The sequence below is a fragment of the Engraulis encrasicolus genome, chromosome 8, assembly GCF_034702125.1.
Source record: "Engraulis encrasicolus isolate BLACKSEA-1 chromosome 8, IST_EnEncr_1.0, whole genome shotgun sequence".
NCBI lineage: Eukaryota > Metazoa > Chordata > Actinopteri > Clupeiformes > Engraulidae > Engraulis > Engraulis encrasicolus.
Genome location: NC_085864.1, coordinates 1,966,685 through 1,984,078, shown reverse-complemented (window position 1 = coordinate 1,984,078; position 17,394 = coordinate 1,966,685). Strand labels below are relative to the sequence as shown.

Below are 17,394 nucleotides of genomic sequence, written 5' to 3'. Positions count from 1 at the left end.
TCATTTGACTGTCAACAACAGTTTGTTGTTGAGAGATTTTACACTTTACAGCAGGATTTGCGGCCTAAAACCCATGAAACAAAATAGTAGGCTATTAACTAAGTAATGCTGCTCACCGAGACTGGTTATCACGACTGCAACTCTCTTTGAAGGTTTGATCTAACCAAACTCAATACATGTCATTTAGACATTAGAAGAGAAACTATTGTGCAGTGTCATACAGCGTGGGTGGAAGCACCAACACCATTGATTTGAGAAGAAATGCCATGTAATCCATATGTGTTTTCTGTATTCACAGAGTTTGAGAGTTTATGTAGGCCTATGACATGACAGTCCTATGAAATGACAGTGACATAACAGTGCCGCAATGCAGTCATAGACATATTGTCAATGTCATAACATTTCATGGATGTTGTCATCCAGTGACATCCAGTTATGGCAAAGACTGACTAGTCCATGACTGTTTTGACACTGTTATGACACTGTCATCATGACATGCTCATGACGTCAGCATCAATTAAATTGTTACCAATGCATACAATGCACCAATGCACACCAATGCAATACAGAAGTGTTACCACTTATTTTATCCTACAGAAGTTTTATCACTTATTTATGTGGACTACATTGACTATAATCTTAGTATGTGGATGCATGTGGATGCACAACTTAAATGCATGGCCCATCTCATTCAAGTAGTTATGTATATTATATATTTAATATAAACCATCACACAAAGAAAAAAACACACTGTTTTTTATATTATAGTATATATTATAAGTTAGTATAAAAGTTTTTTTTTTAACTGAATTTACCCCTTACCCCATTCTACCAAATGCAGCTTTAAGAGGCTAATTGGATATGGGTTTTTTAGCTTTGGGCTATATGACCGGTCAGAGGGAAAGGTCAATTGAGTCTGAGCAATCATCCTTCATTCTGTAAGATGAAAGCTCTTTAGCCTAATAGGAGAAGGATGGCAGTGCACACGAGGCCTTTTGTAATCATGTGTGACATGACATATATTAAAACCCTATGCTGTGTCCTTTAGTTCAAAATCACTTCAAGCGACATTAGGCAACATTTTCAATTTAATTCATCATTATCAACAAACCAGTAGATGCTTAAATGAGTCATGCATCCCAGGTGAAAAAGTGGTTCAATTTAGTACAATAAAAGCACGACTGAAGTGTACTTAGCATGTTAAAAGCGCACTCACACTTTTTGTGCTAAGAAAAAGTATGTTTACAATATGCTTATTTAAAGTGTACTTAAAATTAGATGTAATTAAGTTGCACTCAAAGAAAGTACACTTTGCGAACCATACATAAAGTGCACTTAGAAGATGTTTGGCTAAAGTGTATTTAGAGGAATATACTAATAGTGTTCTAATAGTTAACTAACTAAAAGTGTATTTTTTAATAACATATTGCAATTGCACTTTTTTTAAATGCACTTTGATTATACTTCACCCAAGTGACTTCGAAGTGTGATTTTCTATAGTGCGCTTTAAAGTAAATCACTTTAACATATTGGAAGTATACTTTTTCTAAGTGCACCATGATTATGCTTCATCCAAATATATTCAAAGTGTGCTTACACAAAGTGCATTTACCCATCATGCATCATCATGCATGTACCATCATGCAATGCACTTCTTGGAGCTAAATTTCTCAAACAGAAATCCATTTACCTCTAAGGAATATCTTTGGTTTGCATGAAAATATTACTCATTGTTATATTCTGCATTTATTGTAGGAGTTTTAACATTTTAAAGTGGTACACAAAAAATGGCCATGTTCCCACCGTCATTATGATGGTCACGTATATGTTCTGGTATATATAGACTCACACTTCCCAAGATATCATGGTGAGAGGTAAGTTGGAACTAGTTGTTCAAATAAAGAATCAAGGGTCACCATTCATGATCAATTCAAATGATCAACTACAGGGAGGTGGAACAAGAATGAAACAAAGTGAAATGTGTATCTGAAATCTCTGTAACAATGCAATGATTGTAAATATCAGTCGTGCTAGGCATGCATACTGTATCACTACTGTGACATGTGGCTGTGTGTAATGTACAAGCTTCGAGAGCCAGCATGGATTGTAGTATTACATTTATATTATTCGTTGTACTTGGGAGTGTACTGTAAATATACTTCAAGCATACCTGTTATATATTTACAATACTTAATATGATATACTTTTTACATACTTAAAATGTTCCAATGTAGTCCAAAGAAGCATGAAGTTAATATACTTTTATTGTACTTCTAGTAACAATAAAATGTTATAGAAGTGTACTCAAGCACACTATTAATGCCATACGAATGCATGACAAGCGTGTTTGGAGCATACTTTCAAAAGTATGCTTGTAGTGCACTTAAAGTTGTCCAAAAGCGGTGCCAATTTAGCATCCTCAGTGTGCTGCAAGTGTGCTGAAGTACTGCTTTAGTAGTGCTTCAGCGCACTAATAGTGCAATGAAGCGCACTTTAAATCGCCGAAAATAGTACACTTTGTACTAAGTACGGTCAAAAAAAGTACACTTTAAGTATATGGGTTTTTCACCTGGGATGTCAGGATGAATGAAGACTCTCAACTGGTTCTACTGTCTGTGGGCAGAAAACCACACTTGAACCTGGCCTCTCATCAGAGAGGCTCACAATGTCTGGGGTATGGCGAAAAACAGAATTGCTTTGCAAAAACATTCACGCCACACAAAAGTGATGTTACCTCAGTCTACTGAGGAAGACCCGGGTTCCGTTCTGGTCCGAGTTCAATTTCCAATCATCCCCTATCTCTTTTCCCCACTGCTTCCCTGCCACCATCAATCTCGAACGCATAAAAGGACAAAAAACATTTGAAATTAAATCATATCATGATAATGAATATCATTCATAGCATAATTTTCAGGACATTTATAGGCGAGCCAAAAGTTGCTTACTGCACCCTAAACTAAGGAACACCAAGTAGCCTACGGTTTTTGTTTTGTTTTTTTAACCTACGTGTAAAAACCTTTTCAGAGAGCCTGTCATTATAACATCATTCACTGTCACAAAAATTGGAATGACCGAATCTTAATCTGTTAGTTAAGCATCTGGTCTCGATATTGTCATAGCAATGTTGTTAAGATGTAGGACTAGTTGAGACTTTTTGTTTTCAGCAGTGAGTGAATGGGCCCGCTGGAGGGCCCATCTGCGCAAAGAGGCTACACAGTGTTTGTGTCAGTCATTAAAAACCGTTAGAAGTTGAGTTCATAATTTGCTTTGCCACCCTCCAAGAGTTTTAAACACACTAAGTCATTTACTAAGTCATGTCTCTCTTGGGGGCAGGGTACGATTTGCTGGAAAAAAGAGGGGGATATTTGTTTGTTTGTTTAACACCTATGGAGTTAAACTGATGATTAAATCCAGGTTAAAATCACACAGGAAAAAGTGGAGATATAACACACACACACACACACACACACACACACACACACACACACACACACACACACACACACACACACACACACACACACACACACACACACACACACACACACACACACACACACACACACACACACACACACACACACACACACACACACACACACACACACACAGTTTGTGGTGAGTGACAGTTCCACTTCCAACCTGTAGAACGACCAGGGGAAAGTGTTGCTTTAGAGGGGATTTGGCTGTTAGCAGGTTTTCTGCTTCACCATTACACATAACACTGGTTCAGATAACACTAAATGAACAAGGATAAAAATATTCATGTGGAAATCAGGGTTATGTCTCTTACCAACCTATACCCAATAAATGGCCCTTTCCAGTCACATCTCTGCAGCTCGACAGTGGAGCATAGTGCAAAAACATGCTGCCTAAGGGCCTTAAAAGAATTAGAGTGGGAGTTAACGTAAGGAACGCTTGATTTGATTGTGCGCCCGCCCGACGCCCCTTAGCAAAGTCTCTCTCCTTTGACAGGGATTTTCATTCCATTGCGCATTCACAAAGAGCCAAAAACCTTGCAGTGTCTTCTCCCACATATTTACAACAGCCTAAGTCATTAGAGCCTATTTCAAAATTTGTTTTCGGAAAATCTGACAGAAGAGAACAGAGTTTGCTGAGCCACACGAGCCCTCAAATATAATCTCTGTACACACACACACACACACACACACACACACACACACACACACACACACACACACACACACACACACACACACACACACACACACACACACACACACATTTGTAAATACTCAGTATCACTGAGCTGTTAAAATGCTGCAAGGGAAAGCCCCTGAAAATTGCACATGAATCCCTCTCAACGCTGCAAGGTGAGGCTTTTTTATTGGCTTCAGGCAGTGGACCAGCCTCCTAACAAGAAGACACTGCCCTCCTCAGGCCAGAACATGTGCTGCTAATTGCTAATAACATGCTGCAAGCGTGGATACTTATATGTAGGCTGCACACACCTACACACACACACACACACACACACACACACACACACACACACACACACACACACACACACACACACACACACACACACACACACACACCTACACACACACACTTAAGGGTCAAGTGTGCAAGAATTTTAAATCCATTTGAACTTAAGAGGGTTGGGAGTATTACAATTAAGTTTCTTTCAATTTTACACATTTGTATGCACACTATATATTCATACAACTCTATATTCATACAATTTATTAAACTTTAATTACCTACCGTTAACAAGTGACCTCACATTATTTTCTGGCTATGGCACGATACACTCTCAACTGCTATGTGTCACCAAGACCGCTTCTCAGGTCTGGGACGTTTGAAAAAAAGAGAGTGGAAATATTTCACACTGGGCTATTAAGGGAACTGCTCAATGTCAGCACAAGCATAAGCTTTATTTATTCATTAAATAGCTCTCTCACAATGCAATGAATATATTGTTAATGGGCATAAGTGGTGCTGAGGGTGCTTAGTAAATATTCTTATGTGCACCTGAGCAAAGTTAAAGAACAGCTCGCAAAGATGTCTTAACTGTTTCAGTTTTCACAGACACATAAATCTGGATTGCCTCAGGGCTGTTTTCACGTAAGTTTATTTACACAATTATCAAAAAGAAAAAAAAAACCTGTACGATTGCATGTCACCAAATACTTTGTCTTTATTTTTTCTCAAGTCGTTTTTGGTGCTGCAAAAACACCAGGGCTTTGCAAAGTTCCAGTGAAACAAAATAAGGAAAGTAAGTGGATGTGGAGGCTTCTCCATTGCAGTTTTAGCGAAGACAGTACTGTATGGAGAGCTTGTTCTTGCTTAAGTGATTGATCCGTATATGCCAACTCAGAGGCCTTTTGACTTAATTCCCCTCATACACAATAATTTTCAGTGTTAATTCAACACTTCTAATTGTTTTACCAACTACAAAAGTGTTTTCTAGGGGTTCTAAGTGTTGTCTCTCTAAGGACGAATGCACATAGCACACCTACCTTGTTGTTTGGACAAAAGTGAGACAAAATCTAACGTCCCTGGTCCGAATACACCCAAAGTGTTGAATTAACACTGTAAAATTTACCGTCATGTAAAATCAAAGTAAAAAAACATAAACCTCTTAATTTAGGAAGTTCTCCTCTGACCTTCATTGACCGATTAGTTTAAGTTACTAAACCACTTAACTTCCAGCTTTCCCCCGGACTGGCCAAGGACAGACAAGAAGCCAACACCATTGTTCTAAAGAAGGAATGAGGGTTGAATTCACAAACATTTCTCCACCCAAAGACTAAAAAAAGCAAAAATGTAAACAAAAAAACATCAAAAAAAATAAAACAAACAAAAACAAAACAAAGCTGAGGTCTCTCCCTGTCACTTCCCGGTAAAAAAGAGACCAAGACAGATCGACAGATCACAGACCACCCGTGTATAATGGCTACAGTAAACATACGATGGCTGGCTCTTTAGATGAAAGGGGGAATGGGTGATATATAGCCTAGTGGTGGCATTGGCATGTTACTTAAGTAGCGAAACACCATTGACGTCCTGCAATAAAGACAACAATATGGTCGAAGAACAAAAAAAAAAGGACTTGAGAAAGCACCAATGGCTGCCTGTCTGTGTGGAAAGTTAATATTTGACAGCGGCAAGGTTGATTAAGGTTGTCACTCCCTTGCTTTTGCTTTCTGTCTACAAAACAACCCCTTGTGGAAGACACAGATACGTACATACACGTACATTCAATACAAACATCTTTGAAGAGCACAACATAATACAACAGGTAACATTGCCTGGCAAAAAAAAACGGAAAACAGAAAGCCATAAAATAACAGTTGTGATGTTAGTGCAAAACAGAGACATTACATAATAAAAAGCATGAACTTGGACAGTTTTACCACAGGTAACAGACAAGTGCATGTTAACTTATGACATAAATGTATGATATTTTATTTAACTGGGCTAGAACAATACAAAAAATATAGATATACTGTATTAATAAAAAGCTGTGCCGTAGGAATTACATCATCACCCCCAAGAGCAGTTGCGCATGGTGGGGCTGGAGCTGGGTGGGGGAACATTTGCATAAGCAGCCAATTCCGCCAGCCTGTGCTTATCTACAGCTATGAACACCCCATATCAGCATTCTGCATTAAGCAACTGCAGCCACACATCTCAACCTGACATGGTAACAAGTCCCACACCACAAACAAACAACTCCCTCCAACCTTTGATGCATACATAAGAAGACCTGTTATTCTAAAACCTAGTACAACACATGATAACATTTGTTTCCAGAGATAGCTCTCTACACAGCCATCTACCTTTGTGGTCAGTTTACACACTGAAGAGAGGACTGTATGTGCGCGTGAGCATGGTGCAGGGAGGAGAGGGGAGGAGAGAGCAGAGGTGGATGTTGTCAGTGTGCACTTTGACATCCAAACACCAGGGGGCACACTTTATCCTTGAGATCTCCCTTTTCATGTACTCCTTCAACTTGCAGCTGCATTGGCTTGTTCGCTACAGGTCCATTGAAAGACATAAAATATAAAGCCAAATAAACAACAAAAAACAACACACAAAACACAAAACAAAGGGAAAAAAGAGAAAAACAAGTCCAAAACATTCCAAGCTCATTTTGAACAAGGTGTGTGTTGTGGTACTTTCCAGTAAGGCTGACGAGACTCAGCTGTGATTGGACCGTGTGTGTGTGTGTGTGTGTTTGGCGTAGCCCCACTGCCTGCCACTCTACTCCACAGTGCGTGTGTGTGTGTGTGTGTGTGTGTGTGTGTGTGTGTGTGTGTGTGTGTGTGTGTGTGTGTGTGTGTGTGTGTGTGTGTGTGTGTGAGTGTGAGTGGACCAGCAGGGAAGGAGAAAGTGCATGTAGTCATGATGGCAGGATCGCCAGCCTCTGCTTTCTTTTGACCCTGCCCTACTTTCTTTTCACCATCTGATCCATCCATCCATCCCTCCATATCCATATACTCTAGAAGTGGGGGATCTTGAGTTTATTCCTCCTCTGACCTCTTCTGTCTTTCATCTTCTCTTCTCTTTCTTTCTTCATCTCTCACTGACTCATTCATACCTCCATCAGGGCTTGACATAAACTTATTTGCTCACCAGCCAATGTGGCTAGTTGTTATCCGGCGTCACCAGCCACTTAGCCTTTCTGTTAGCCAGAGATTTGTTGTCACTTTTTTCTCTTTAGAATTTTCTTGCATTTAAATACAAATAACCGATGCAATACTGTGACTTGTCAGACCAAAGAATAACTTACCTGTCAAAGTGGCTAGTGAGACTTAAATTGTTACTAGCCACAATCAAATTTTACCAGCATGTAGCTGGTTGACAGGTGCCAATGTCAAGCCCTGACCTCCATCCATACTCTCATCAACTGGAGATACTTGAGTTTTTTTCTCTCTATTTTCTGTCTTTCTTTCTAGCCTTCTCTCTCAACTTTATTTTCATTCATTCATCCAGTATTTCAGCAGAAGAGGCTGTAATGTTTGACTCCTTGTCATTCTTCATTCTCTTCTCTCTCTCAAACATCGATTCATTCCTCTCTGAACTAGGAAGGTTTTGACCCCTTTAGTCAATTCTCTCTCTCTCACTCTCTCATTTCTCTACAGCATCTCAGCTGCAAAGGGGGCTTAAGTTGTAGTGTACTTTAGTCTAGTTTTAGTCTGTAGTCAGTTCAGTTTTTGAAGGCTCCGTAGCGGCTGGCCTTGCTGATGAAGTTCTTGAGCAGGTCGTGGTCCATCTCGGCAAAGGCCTGGGTCTGGGTGACTGCCGTCAGGTGGTTCACACAGAACTTGAAGCAGAACTCCTCCAGCTCCTGCAAACCCAAAAGGTCAGAGCTGTAGAGGGGGCATAAAAACAAAAAACCAAAGAGGAGAGGAGGAGGGGGACAGGAGGGGACCTTGGGTGACACACACGTCCTGAATGATAAGGGGAATACCGTCTGTGTGTGTACAGTACACATGCATGCATTAAAGTACACATACAGCACATGCATTAAAGCGCACCACCTCTGGTAATAAGCTCATTTTATAAGCTCATAAAGTAATTGAGTTTTATGTTTCTCCTGTACCTCCAGCCGTTCTATTAGTCTTGTGATATTACTTCTAGTTCCAAGCACAAGTGTGTGTGTGTGTGTGTCAGGCTCGTGCAAAATTCAGAATTTCTGAATTTAATGAACTGAATTTGAATTAAATTGGCTCCACCCCTACAGGATGTTGACTTGAATTGAATTTGAATTACAGAAAATGGAACTCAAAATGAAATTGAAACTCACTGCAATTCACTCCAAGAAAGTGGATTTCAAATGCCCCCATTGTCATTTTCAGTAGTTGCATGTATAATAATTACTTATTTCTAACACTTAGTGCTACGCAGGGCCTACAGATGACTTTCACTTTCACACTTCTTTATTTTTTGCTTAACAAAAATGCATGTAAATATTACCACCTAGGGCAGGGGTGGGCAATTATTTTGGCCCAAGGGCCACATTGGGTTTAGAATATTGACCGAAGGGCCAGATGTCGCAGACAACTTGCCCATGTCAATAATTGGAAATAGTGTACCCTAACTTAACTTGAGCTTTAGCATAACATATTTTAACATAACTCAGCTATGCCATTCCTGGACATTGTAATGAAATGTTGACGGTTGAGTTACCATATGAATTTGGATTTAAAACTTTCTTGAAAAGGCTCTGAGGGCCACATGTAATGGCTCAGTGGGCCGCACGTGGCCCCCGGGGCTGAGTTTGCCCACCTCTGACCTAGGGTCTACAGCAAATAAAGGATGGTATTGTACTAGCTCAACTGAAGTTGAAAAACCAGAAAGTCAAATAATGGCCTACCTAAATCATAACTGAAGCACTTTAAAGGAACAGACCACCCTTTTTTGATTTTCACATATTTGCAGTATTTCCAAGCATTATTTATGAATGTGCATATAATTTTCGTCTATGTGTTTGCATTGCCCCGTTTAACAGTATAGCCACATTAGGCATAGCAATGCAAGTCTATGGTACAAAATAAAACACAATCAAATGTACTTATAAACCATTTTAAAATTAATGTAAAATTCACTGGAGTGTAAAACGGCAATTTAATTCTGTCCAGTGACCACTTATGGCTTGATGCTAAAGATACCAGTTACTTCCAGTGATTATGCTAAGCTATGCTAATAATTCTGATCCCATAAATCTAAGTACTGAAAACACTGAGACGAAAATGATATGCACATTCATGAATAATGTTGGGAAATACTGCAAATATGTGAAAATCAAAAAAGGGTGGTCTGTTCCTTTAAGGAAGCAGCCCAACAGGTGACCTAAGGGGGCAGTTGTGTTGGTGTACTAGTATTTCACTCTTCCCACCCTCCTTGCAGTGCCGGGAATAGACACATACTGATAATAAATATAAAACACCATCTAGTGTTGTCATTACTCCGAGTTTCTTTGAATTTACTCTACACCACCACCTAGTGTTTGTATTATGTCATTGCTTTGAATTTATTTGTATTTAAATTGTGTTTCCTCCAATTTCAATTTGAATTTCAATTCCATTTCCTGTTTGGAATTTCAATTAAATTCATATTGAAATTCAAGAATTGAATTGGAATTTTGGGGTAATTCTCAATTAAATTCGGAATTTCGTACAAGCCTGGTGTGTGTGTGTGTGTGTGTGTGTGTGTGTGTGTGTGTGTGTGTGTGTGTGTGTGTGTGTGTGTGTGTGTGTGTGTGTGTGTGTGTGTGTCTTACCCGGGCCTCATACTTGACTGCGGCGGAGAGCAGTGTGATGGCGTTTTCCTCTGAGATACCTCTCTTGATGGTCTCCTGGCACAGACGTTTCAGACGCGTCTCATGGTAGTAGGTTGCCAAGTCCAGAAGTCCTAACACACACACACACGCGCGCGCGCGCGCGCGCGCACGCACGCACGCACGCACGCACGCACGCACGCACGCACGCACGCACGCACGCACGCACACACACACACACACACACACACACACACACACACACACACACACACACACACACACACACACACACACACGAGTTGTACATCATTACATGCTACACAAACACACAGAATTACATGTCGCATGTTGCACACGCACACATTTATTCTGTAATGTTACAGACTTGTTTGAGTAAGTTGAATTCAACTGAGATTCTATAATCTCCATAAGATTAAAATCTAAGTTGGACTAAGTTGCAATGTTACATTTCTAATATTAATCTCTAAATTTTGCATCATACTTTCCCACAAAAGTGATACAAATATGTAATGCCTTTATGCAGGAGAAGAGAGCGGGAGTGGGAGAGAGAGAGAGAGGGGCAGGATCGGCAAAGGTCCTCGGGACGGAATGGAACCCAGGTTGCTGGCGTGATGGTACAATGTCTCAGCTCATTAAGCCACTGCACCCCAAACTTCTTTCACGCTTCGGGGGGCTTTTCAACAGCTTTACTTTAGCGCCAACTCTAATCTTCTTATAATATCTTGAAACACTTTCTTCTTCCTCTTCAATATCTCCTAACATAAATACTGAATGTATCAATAATCTTTTGGGGGAAGATGCATACACACACACATGCACACCCACTAGGGGGCAGGCTTTCTTTTGAGATTTAGAGAACCCTTTCTTCCTCCAGCGGCCTGTTTACAGTACCTTCTTCTTCTCAGCAGCCTTAAGGCATCTATGCCCATCACTTCCGTGTTTCCCCCAGACCTCTATAGTTAAGGTTGACACCTTGACAATGAACATTTACCACTGTAACTAGGTCTCCTGGCAAAATAAAAGACTTTGACATTGGGTGAACAGCCCACCCACCTCGACAGACAAATGAAAAATGTTCTGCTGGCAACACTAACATCTCAGGATAAACAACTGACGGCACCAAAGAAACAACTTAACAATCTACAGTAAACAAGCTAAAACAAACCTTCTTAACTGTTGCTATGCCCATCAACAGCAGCAGCAGCAAGGTTTTGTACTGCACATGCCACTTCTGCTTGCCACAGTGGTGGCTGGTGGATTCCCAGCCAAACAAAGAGGATGTTACTTGAATTACACATTGTAAAACAAAGAGGATGTTACCTGAATTACAGTTTGTAAAATTAGCTACTGTGTTGCAGTATGTCTGTACGCGACAGTTACTGGTATTCAACTGTGTTGTGCTACCAAAAGGAGTTCAGTTATAAGCAAGTGTATTGTTTTTTTGCAAGTCAAGAACTGTTGGAAGGCGAGTTCACGGCATGACAGTGCAATAAATAATTCCATGCCTGATGTCATGTCAAAGTATAATGACTGTATAATACTAACATTTTAAATTCACCCTACTGCCCAAAGCATAGTCTTCTCTACTGTCCATCGCCTGAGATATTCCAGCTCTGCTGCTGGAACACGCTCCATACTGTAGGTGACCATGGCAACACAGATACGCCATCTGCTGCATGGGCCGCAGTAAAGTGCAATTCATCACAATAATCTCATTCATGACACAGAGCCGCCAAGCAGGCCTGCTCTCAAACACCATTACCTCCATTTGCAGATAAGGCAAAAAGGCTTCAGATGGGCATTATCCAAAAATGGACCACAGCAATCTAATGAGGTGAAGGTTTGCAACATGAGCTCAGTCCTAATGTACAACGGCAAAATAACATTTAGGCAAAGAAAAAGCTACTTCATACCATGTGGCCCAATACCTTTTGTTGTTTTCCGGGAAAGAAATTAGTTGTGTTAATCATAATGTTGAAGTCATTATCCTCAGTATCCTCACCACATTACAATGGAGGAGTACAAAAAATGAAGGACCAACAAAAAGGGTTAAACTCCACTCCCTATTTACTCCTTACACCATTCTGCCAGAAACAAAATGTCAAGTTAAACACTTAAAACAGTCTGAAATGATACTAGGTTACCTGGGGGACAATATTTATTACCCCACTTTGGTGCCCATTGAACAGGTGGCACCACCGCAGTAAACACACATACTCTGCAGACAGACTTTCACTATTGTAACTACCACCACAACCAAATCAGCCACACAGCTTGCCTGCCCGGAACACACATCACTGGGCCAGACCAGTGCAAAGTACACAGCAGTCACCACAACACCAAAGCCTTACCTCTTTTCATGACCCATTACCAAAGAGGAACAAGAATACAATGAACTACAGAGTAACTAAACACTTCAGCCTTGATGTGGCATATCCACATTTTAATATTAAATGTGCTGTATGTTGGCCAACAAATGTATACACTGCATTCGGTCAGCATAACTTATTGGGTTAGACTTGATTTTATTCATTTTAATTCCCCCTGTTACAATAACAAATTCTCTGGTGAGATGTAGACCATGTAATATGTTAATCCACCGAAAAAGAAACAGCAAAATAAAGTCCTACTGCTTATTGTAAGTTATTCATACAGTACCAACAACTCCTTTGAAACCCAGGCTAATCCTATTACGATGCCCGAGCAGCGTTTCAGTGGGCAGGCTGATTACTGGCCACAGCTCTGGCTGGCAATGCCCCTTCTGCTTATGGTGAGGCAGCCTTTGGTTACCATGCTGCTGCAAACCTTTACAACTAGCAGACTTGCCTTGTGGTGTGGCTATCAGTGGTGAACTGTATGGGTAAGCTTTGCAAACAGAAGCTACTTTGTGTCTCTTTTGTGTACCATGTACTGTTGGGCTATTTGGACTGTTGGGCTATTTGGACTGACTGACTCAAGGTAACTGAATTGTAAGTGAACTGTCGGTCATCACCACGTTACAACGCCACTGCTTACAAGAAAACAGAATGAAATGCTATTTTACAGCTCAATCTGAGTGAAGAGGACACCTCTGGCATCCTCAGGAGGTACGTTGATGGATAGTTTCAGCTAATTTGAGAACAGCTAGCATACCTACGGCATCCTCAGGTGGAAGGTTGATGGGTGTGTGTGTGTGTGCTTGTGTGCATGTGTGTGGTTGTCACACTTATGGCATCCTCAGGTGGTAGGTTGATGGTGCCCTTGGGTCGGTGTGTGTGGTGTGTTTCCGTGTGTGTGTGTGTGTGCGTGTCTGTGTGTGTGTAGCATAGTACCTATGGCATCCTCCGGTGGTAGGTTGATGGTGTCCGTGTACAGGTACTCCAGGAAGGCCCGGTACACCAGGTAGGAGAACTGATGGATCTCAATGGAGTCATCGTCAGTCTCATTCAGCAGGGCACGGAAATGCTCACACCTGCAAAGGGACGGTACGGGAGGGGGAGGGGGGAAGGGGCATTGGATTCCCAAGAAGGAAATGGTTGATATTTGTGTCATAAGGGCGTGCATTTCAAGAGATGAGCAATGGTTTTTAATGGGAAAATGGGCCAAAATCCCTAGTAGGACATGCACCAACCTAGTAAACAACTAATCAAAGAGCCAGACGTCAGTTTTGGTTCATAAGTGGCACCGTATTGACTATCAATGATCAGGGGGCTAATAATTTTGTCCTTGCCATTTTTGCCCTCTTTTGTTTAAACTCATTTAAACTCGCTTAAACTCAAAAATCCAAATTCAACTCATTGGACACCATCTCAATGGTGTATTTGTTTCCAGAATAACAGGAGCTGTCAATAATGGTCATTCTCACGGAGAAATGAAGAGAGATGTATAATTTCAGGAGGGGGCTAACAATATCATCATCAACTGTATATAACATTGAGTAAAAACCTAACAGCAGCAGCCACAGCCTGCTTACAGCTACATACTCTCTCCCCGTATCTCTGTCTCTCTTGTCCTGGCATGTGTTCCATGGCTACAATTCACAGGAACCCCCCAAAATAATAAAACATAAACATTTATCACAGATCAGAAAGTGTTGGCCAGTAAAATTGTTTTTCCAGCTGTCGTTTATCACTTGTCTGTCAAGTCATGTTAAGTCCCATGACAACAAGCAAGCCTTTACCTGTACCATGCGATTTCTTTGAGAGCTAACATTCTCTTATGACGTTCCAACCACAAATGGCATTATTATTATACCATATCATCATAAAAATATGCCAAACAATAGGTCAGTATGGCAATAAATTATGCCCAAATCTCATTAAAAGAATGAGACAGAAGAACATTCTGTTTGTGTTTATTGGCAACACAACACACAGGGGGGAGGTTGTCCATCATGCCTTTCTATGCTGGTCAAGAGACACTCACTAATCATGGGACTATATAATTGGGATTATCACAAAAAACAAATGACTCTCTGTAGCCTATACTAAATGTAAGCTACATTCTTCATTTTCAATTGTCATTCATTTTCAATGTCATTCAATTGACAGACTTGATCTGTTCATTAATGTTTATTACATTATAAAGTAATATTTACCGGCCTGACCAAAGTAGACTTAAGGTGCCGGTATGCTTGCTGCAAGATACGCAAGCGCGTGCACGATTCGTTCATGAACGCGTTAACATGCGTATTTAATGCCAATTTCGTGCGCGTTGGACACGGCAGGCAAATGCGTGCGTCAGGTGTAATGTCTTCAAACTCGCTGGGGGCGATCGTAAGATAGACTGCGCAGTTCCACGCGTGTGCTTGATATGAAAACGACAATGGCAGCAACTTTTCAGAGCGTCTCGTTGAGTTTGTCCGAAATTTCAAACATTTGTGATCATACTTCCTTGTTGCACTTTGAAAAAGGAGCATGCACATACAGGAGTAGTAGCAGTATTCTTTCCTTGCCCAGGGAGCCCCTCTTTTTGTTTTGTTGTTTTCCTTGCCATCTGTGTTCCCAATTTCTGCATCCCAATGCTGCATGCTCTCTGCCCCCTGGATGATACCGCCAGTATTTTGCGTCTTGGTGGTCAACTGCTTTTGAAGCAAGCATGTGCTGTCAGTTGCTCGCGGTGACGCGCGTAATTTACAGCTCGCAGCAAGCATACCGGCACCTTAACAGCTAATTACCAGATGGCAGCAGTGTTGTTTCTCATTCGAACTATAAACAATAAAGATGGCAGAATTTTGAACCCCTGAAAAAATCCATACCAGGAAACAATGTGTTATGGCTGAAAAAAGACAACAGCAAGGCATTGCTTTAAGACTTCCAATCAGAGAGGATACATACCGTATTTTTAAGAGGGCCTTATGAACGTGGATGAACTTCCCATCCACCAGGAACTTGAGGTCGGAGATGTCTGGACAGTCAAACTCCCTCTTGAGCGACTGGGCCACCGTCAGGTAATCGTCACCATCTAGCACAGCAGAGACGGCTCGGTTAAGGTTGTGTGTGCGTGTGTGTGCGTGTGTCTGCCCTGGCAAACCCCTATCCCCTATCCCCTATCCCATCTTGGAAGGCGAAAGGGGATTTGTGTAAGGTTTGTGTTTGCCCGTAGTTATGTGTGATCTACTAGAATTTTTTAAAGGGTGCTGAGGACCCTTCATTTTGTGTGGTTCAAACTTCAAGAATTTTCGCTTTCCTCTTATCTGCTATTGCATTGTAAAATAATCACCAAAGGGTATTGGTTAGGGCTGTGTTTGTACAGTATGTAGTGAGGCAGAGGAGGAGTGCAGAGGAGCGATGCCCATAACTGGTAATGTGCATCAATCAATGGCAGCTGGTTCAGCTCACTTCAACATTGGTAAAAACAATTTGGATTGTGGAATTCCCGTTGTCTTCGCTGCAGTTTGGATAAAAGGGCTGTAAGGCTGTGTTTGAATGTAGGCAAGGAGAGGAGTTCAGAGAGAGGAGTGCAGAGAAGCAATGCCCATAACTGGTGATGTGCATGCAATGCCAGCTGCTTTCACTTTCATTTCAATTGTGGTCTAGACATTTGTTGACTCTGAACACTTCAAGTTGACAACTGTAAACACAAAGTTTGCGAGCTATAAAGTTTCTTTACAACAGAAAAGTAATTTAGGGCGGAATTCTCCCATCGCCAATTAAGTCGGTTTTACGCACGCACCTTTTACGCGCTTTGATCCTGCGCGTATTCTCCCCTCTGACATATTACCACACCCCTCGCGCTTAACTCCGAAAAACAGCACGTAGAACAACATGGGCGTGATATATGCTAAATGGGGGGATGAGTCTTCCCCGAATTCCTCAGTTGTGGTTTCAAAGAAACCACGGAGCATGGATTTTCAGATCAACCATGTGAAAACCTCGGCAGTCCATTGAGATCCAAAACTGAACTTTAACTTTGAATTTAGAACCACGTGTCAAAAGTCCTTGTGCAAAAGTATCTCAAAATCTAACCTCAGCTCATTTTCACAAACACAAGGCGAGTAGTGGAGGTGAGATAATGAAATGGAAACGCAATGTGTACCTTTGGCGGAAACTCAGCTGAGCGTTTTGGTGCGCAACAGCTTGATTGAAATAGTAAATATGATGAAACGTTTTGTTAAAAATGGAGTTTGGTGTGTTGCCTAGACAATTCCGGAAATTAAAAACGGATTTAAAAAGGCTGATCATTGCCTCTTAATTCCCACAGGAACAGTCACATTGTATTTGCAGACTTTTAAAAGCGCTTCTCCGCTTCTCTGTACAGTAACGTGACATTAATATCATTGGAAATATGTGGATCTCAGCTGTCCGTCAGCATATGATACTTACAGTACATGCATGCTGAAGAACGAACAAGGAAATCGATCGTCATGGAAAAAACAGATACTTTATATTCTGTCGCAGACATGGGAATTAATTGGGCATGGGCATGCAACGCCAAGCCAGGATTTAAACACGCAGCTGATAGGGTGTACTAAAGACCTGAAGCGAAATGCCAAAGACATGCTCTGATATGTAGGCCTAGCTTTTTACTTCTAGCTGTAATTAAATTCAGGAAATATTTTTTGTCTTACAAAAACAGATAGGACAACGTAGCCTACCTCAGTAGGTCGTGGCTTCGTATGTCGGGCATCAGTTTAGAAA

General features: G+C 41.1%; 1 protein-coding gene across 2 annotated transcripts in view; it reads right to left on the bottom strand.

Annotated features, from left to right (window-relative positions):
- Positions 1 to 5,144: 5,144 nt before the first annotated feature.
- The window catches only part of rcbtb2 (regulator of chromosome condensation (RCC1) and BTB (POZ) domain containing protein 2), a 29,034-nt gene continuing 16,784 nt past the window's right edge, over positions 5,145 to 17,394 (bottom strand). Inside the window, exons 9-12 of one of the 2 annotated variants that reach the window (XM_063204793.1) lie at positions 15,592 to 15,718; positions 13,588 to 13,727; positions 10,256 to 10,386; positions 5,145 to 8,320 (exon numbers count right to left, since the gene is read on the bottom strand). In XM_063204793.1, the coding sequence (XP_063060863.1) occupies positions 8,180 to 8,320; positions 10,256 to 10,386; positions 13,588 to 13,727; positions 15,592 to 15,718 (539 nt within the window). In that variant the 3' untranslated portion in view covers positions 5,145 to 8,179. Of the gene's footprint in view, positions 8,343 to 10,255; positions 10,387 to 13,587; positions 13,728 to 15,591; positions 15,719 to 17,394 lie in introns of both variants that reach the window. The other variant, XM_063204794.1, reaches the window with a different exon arrangement.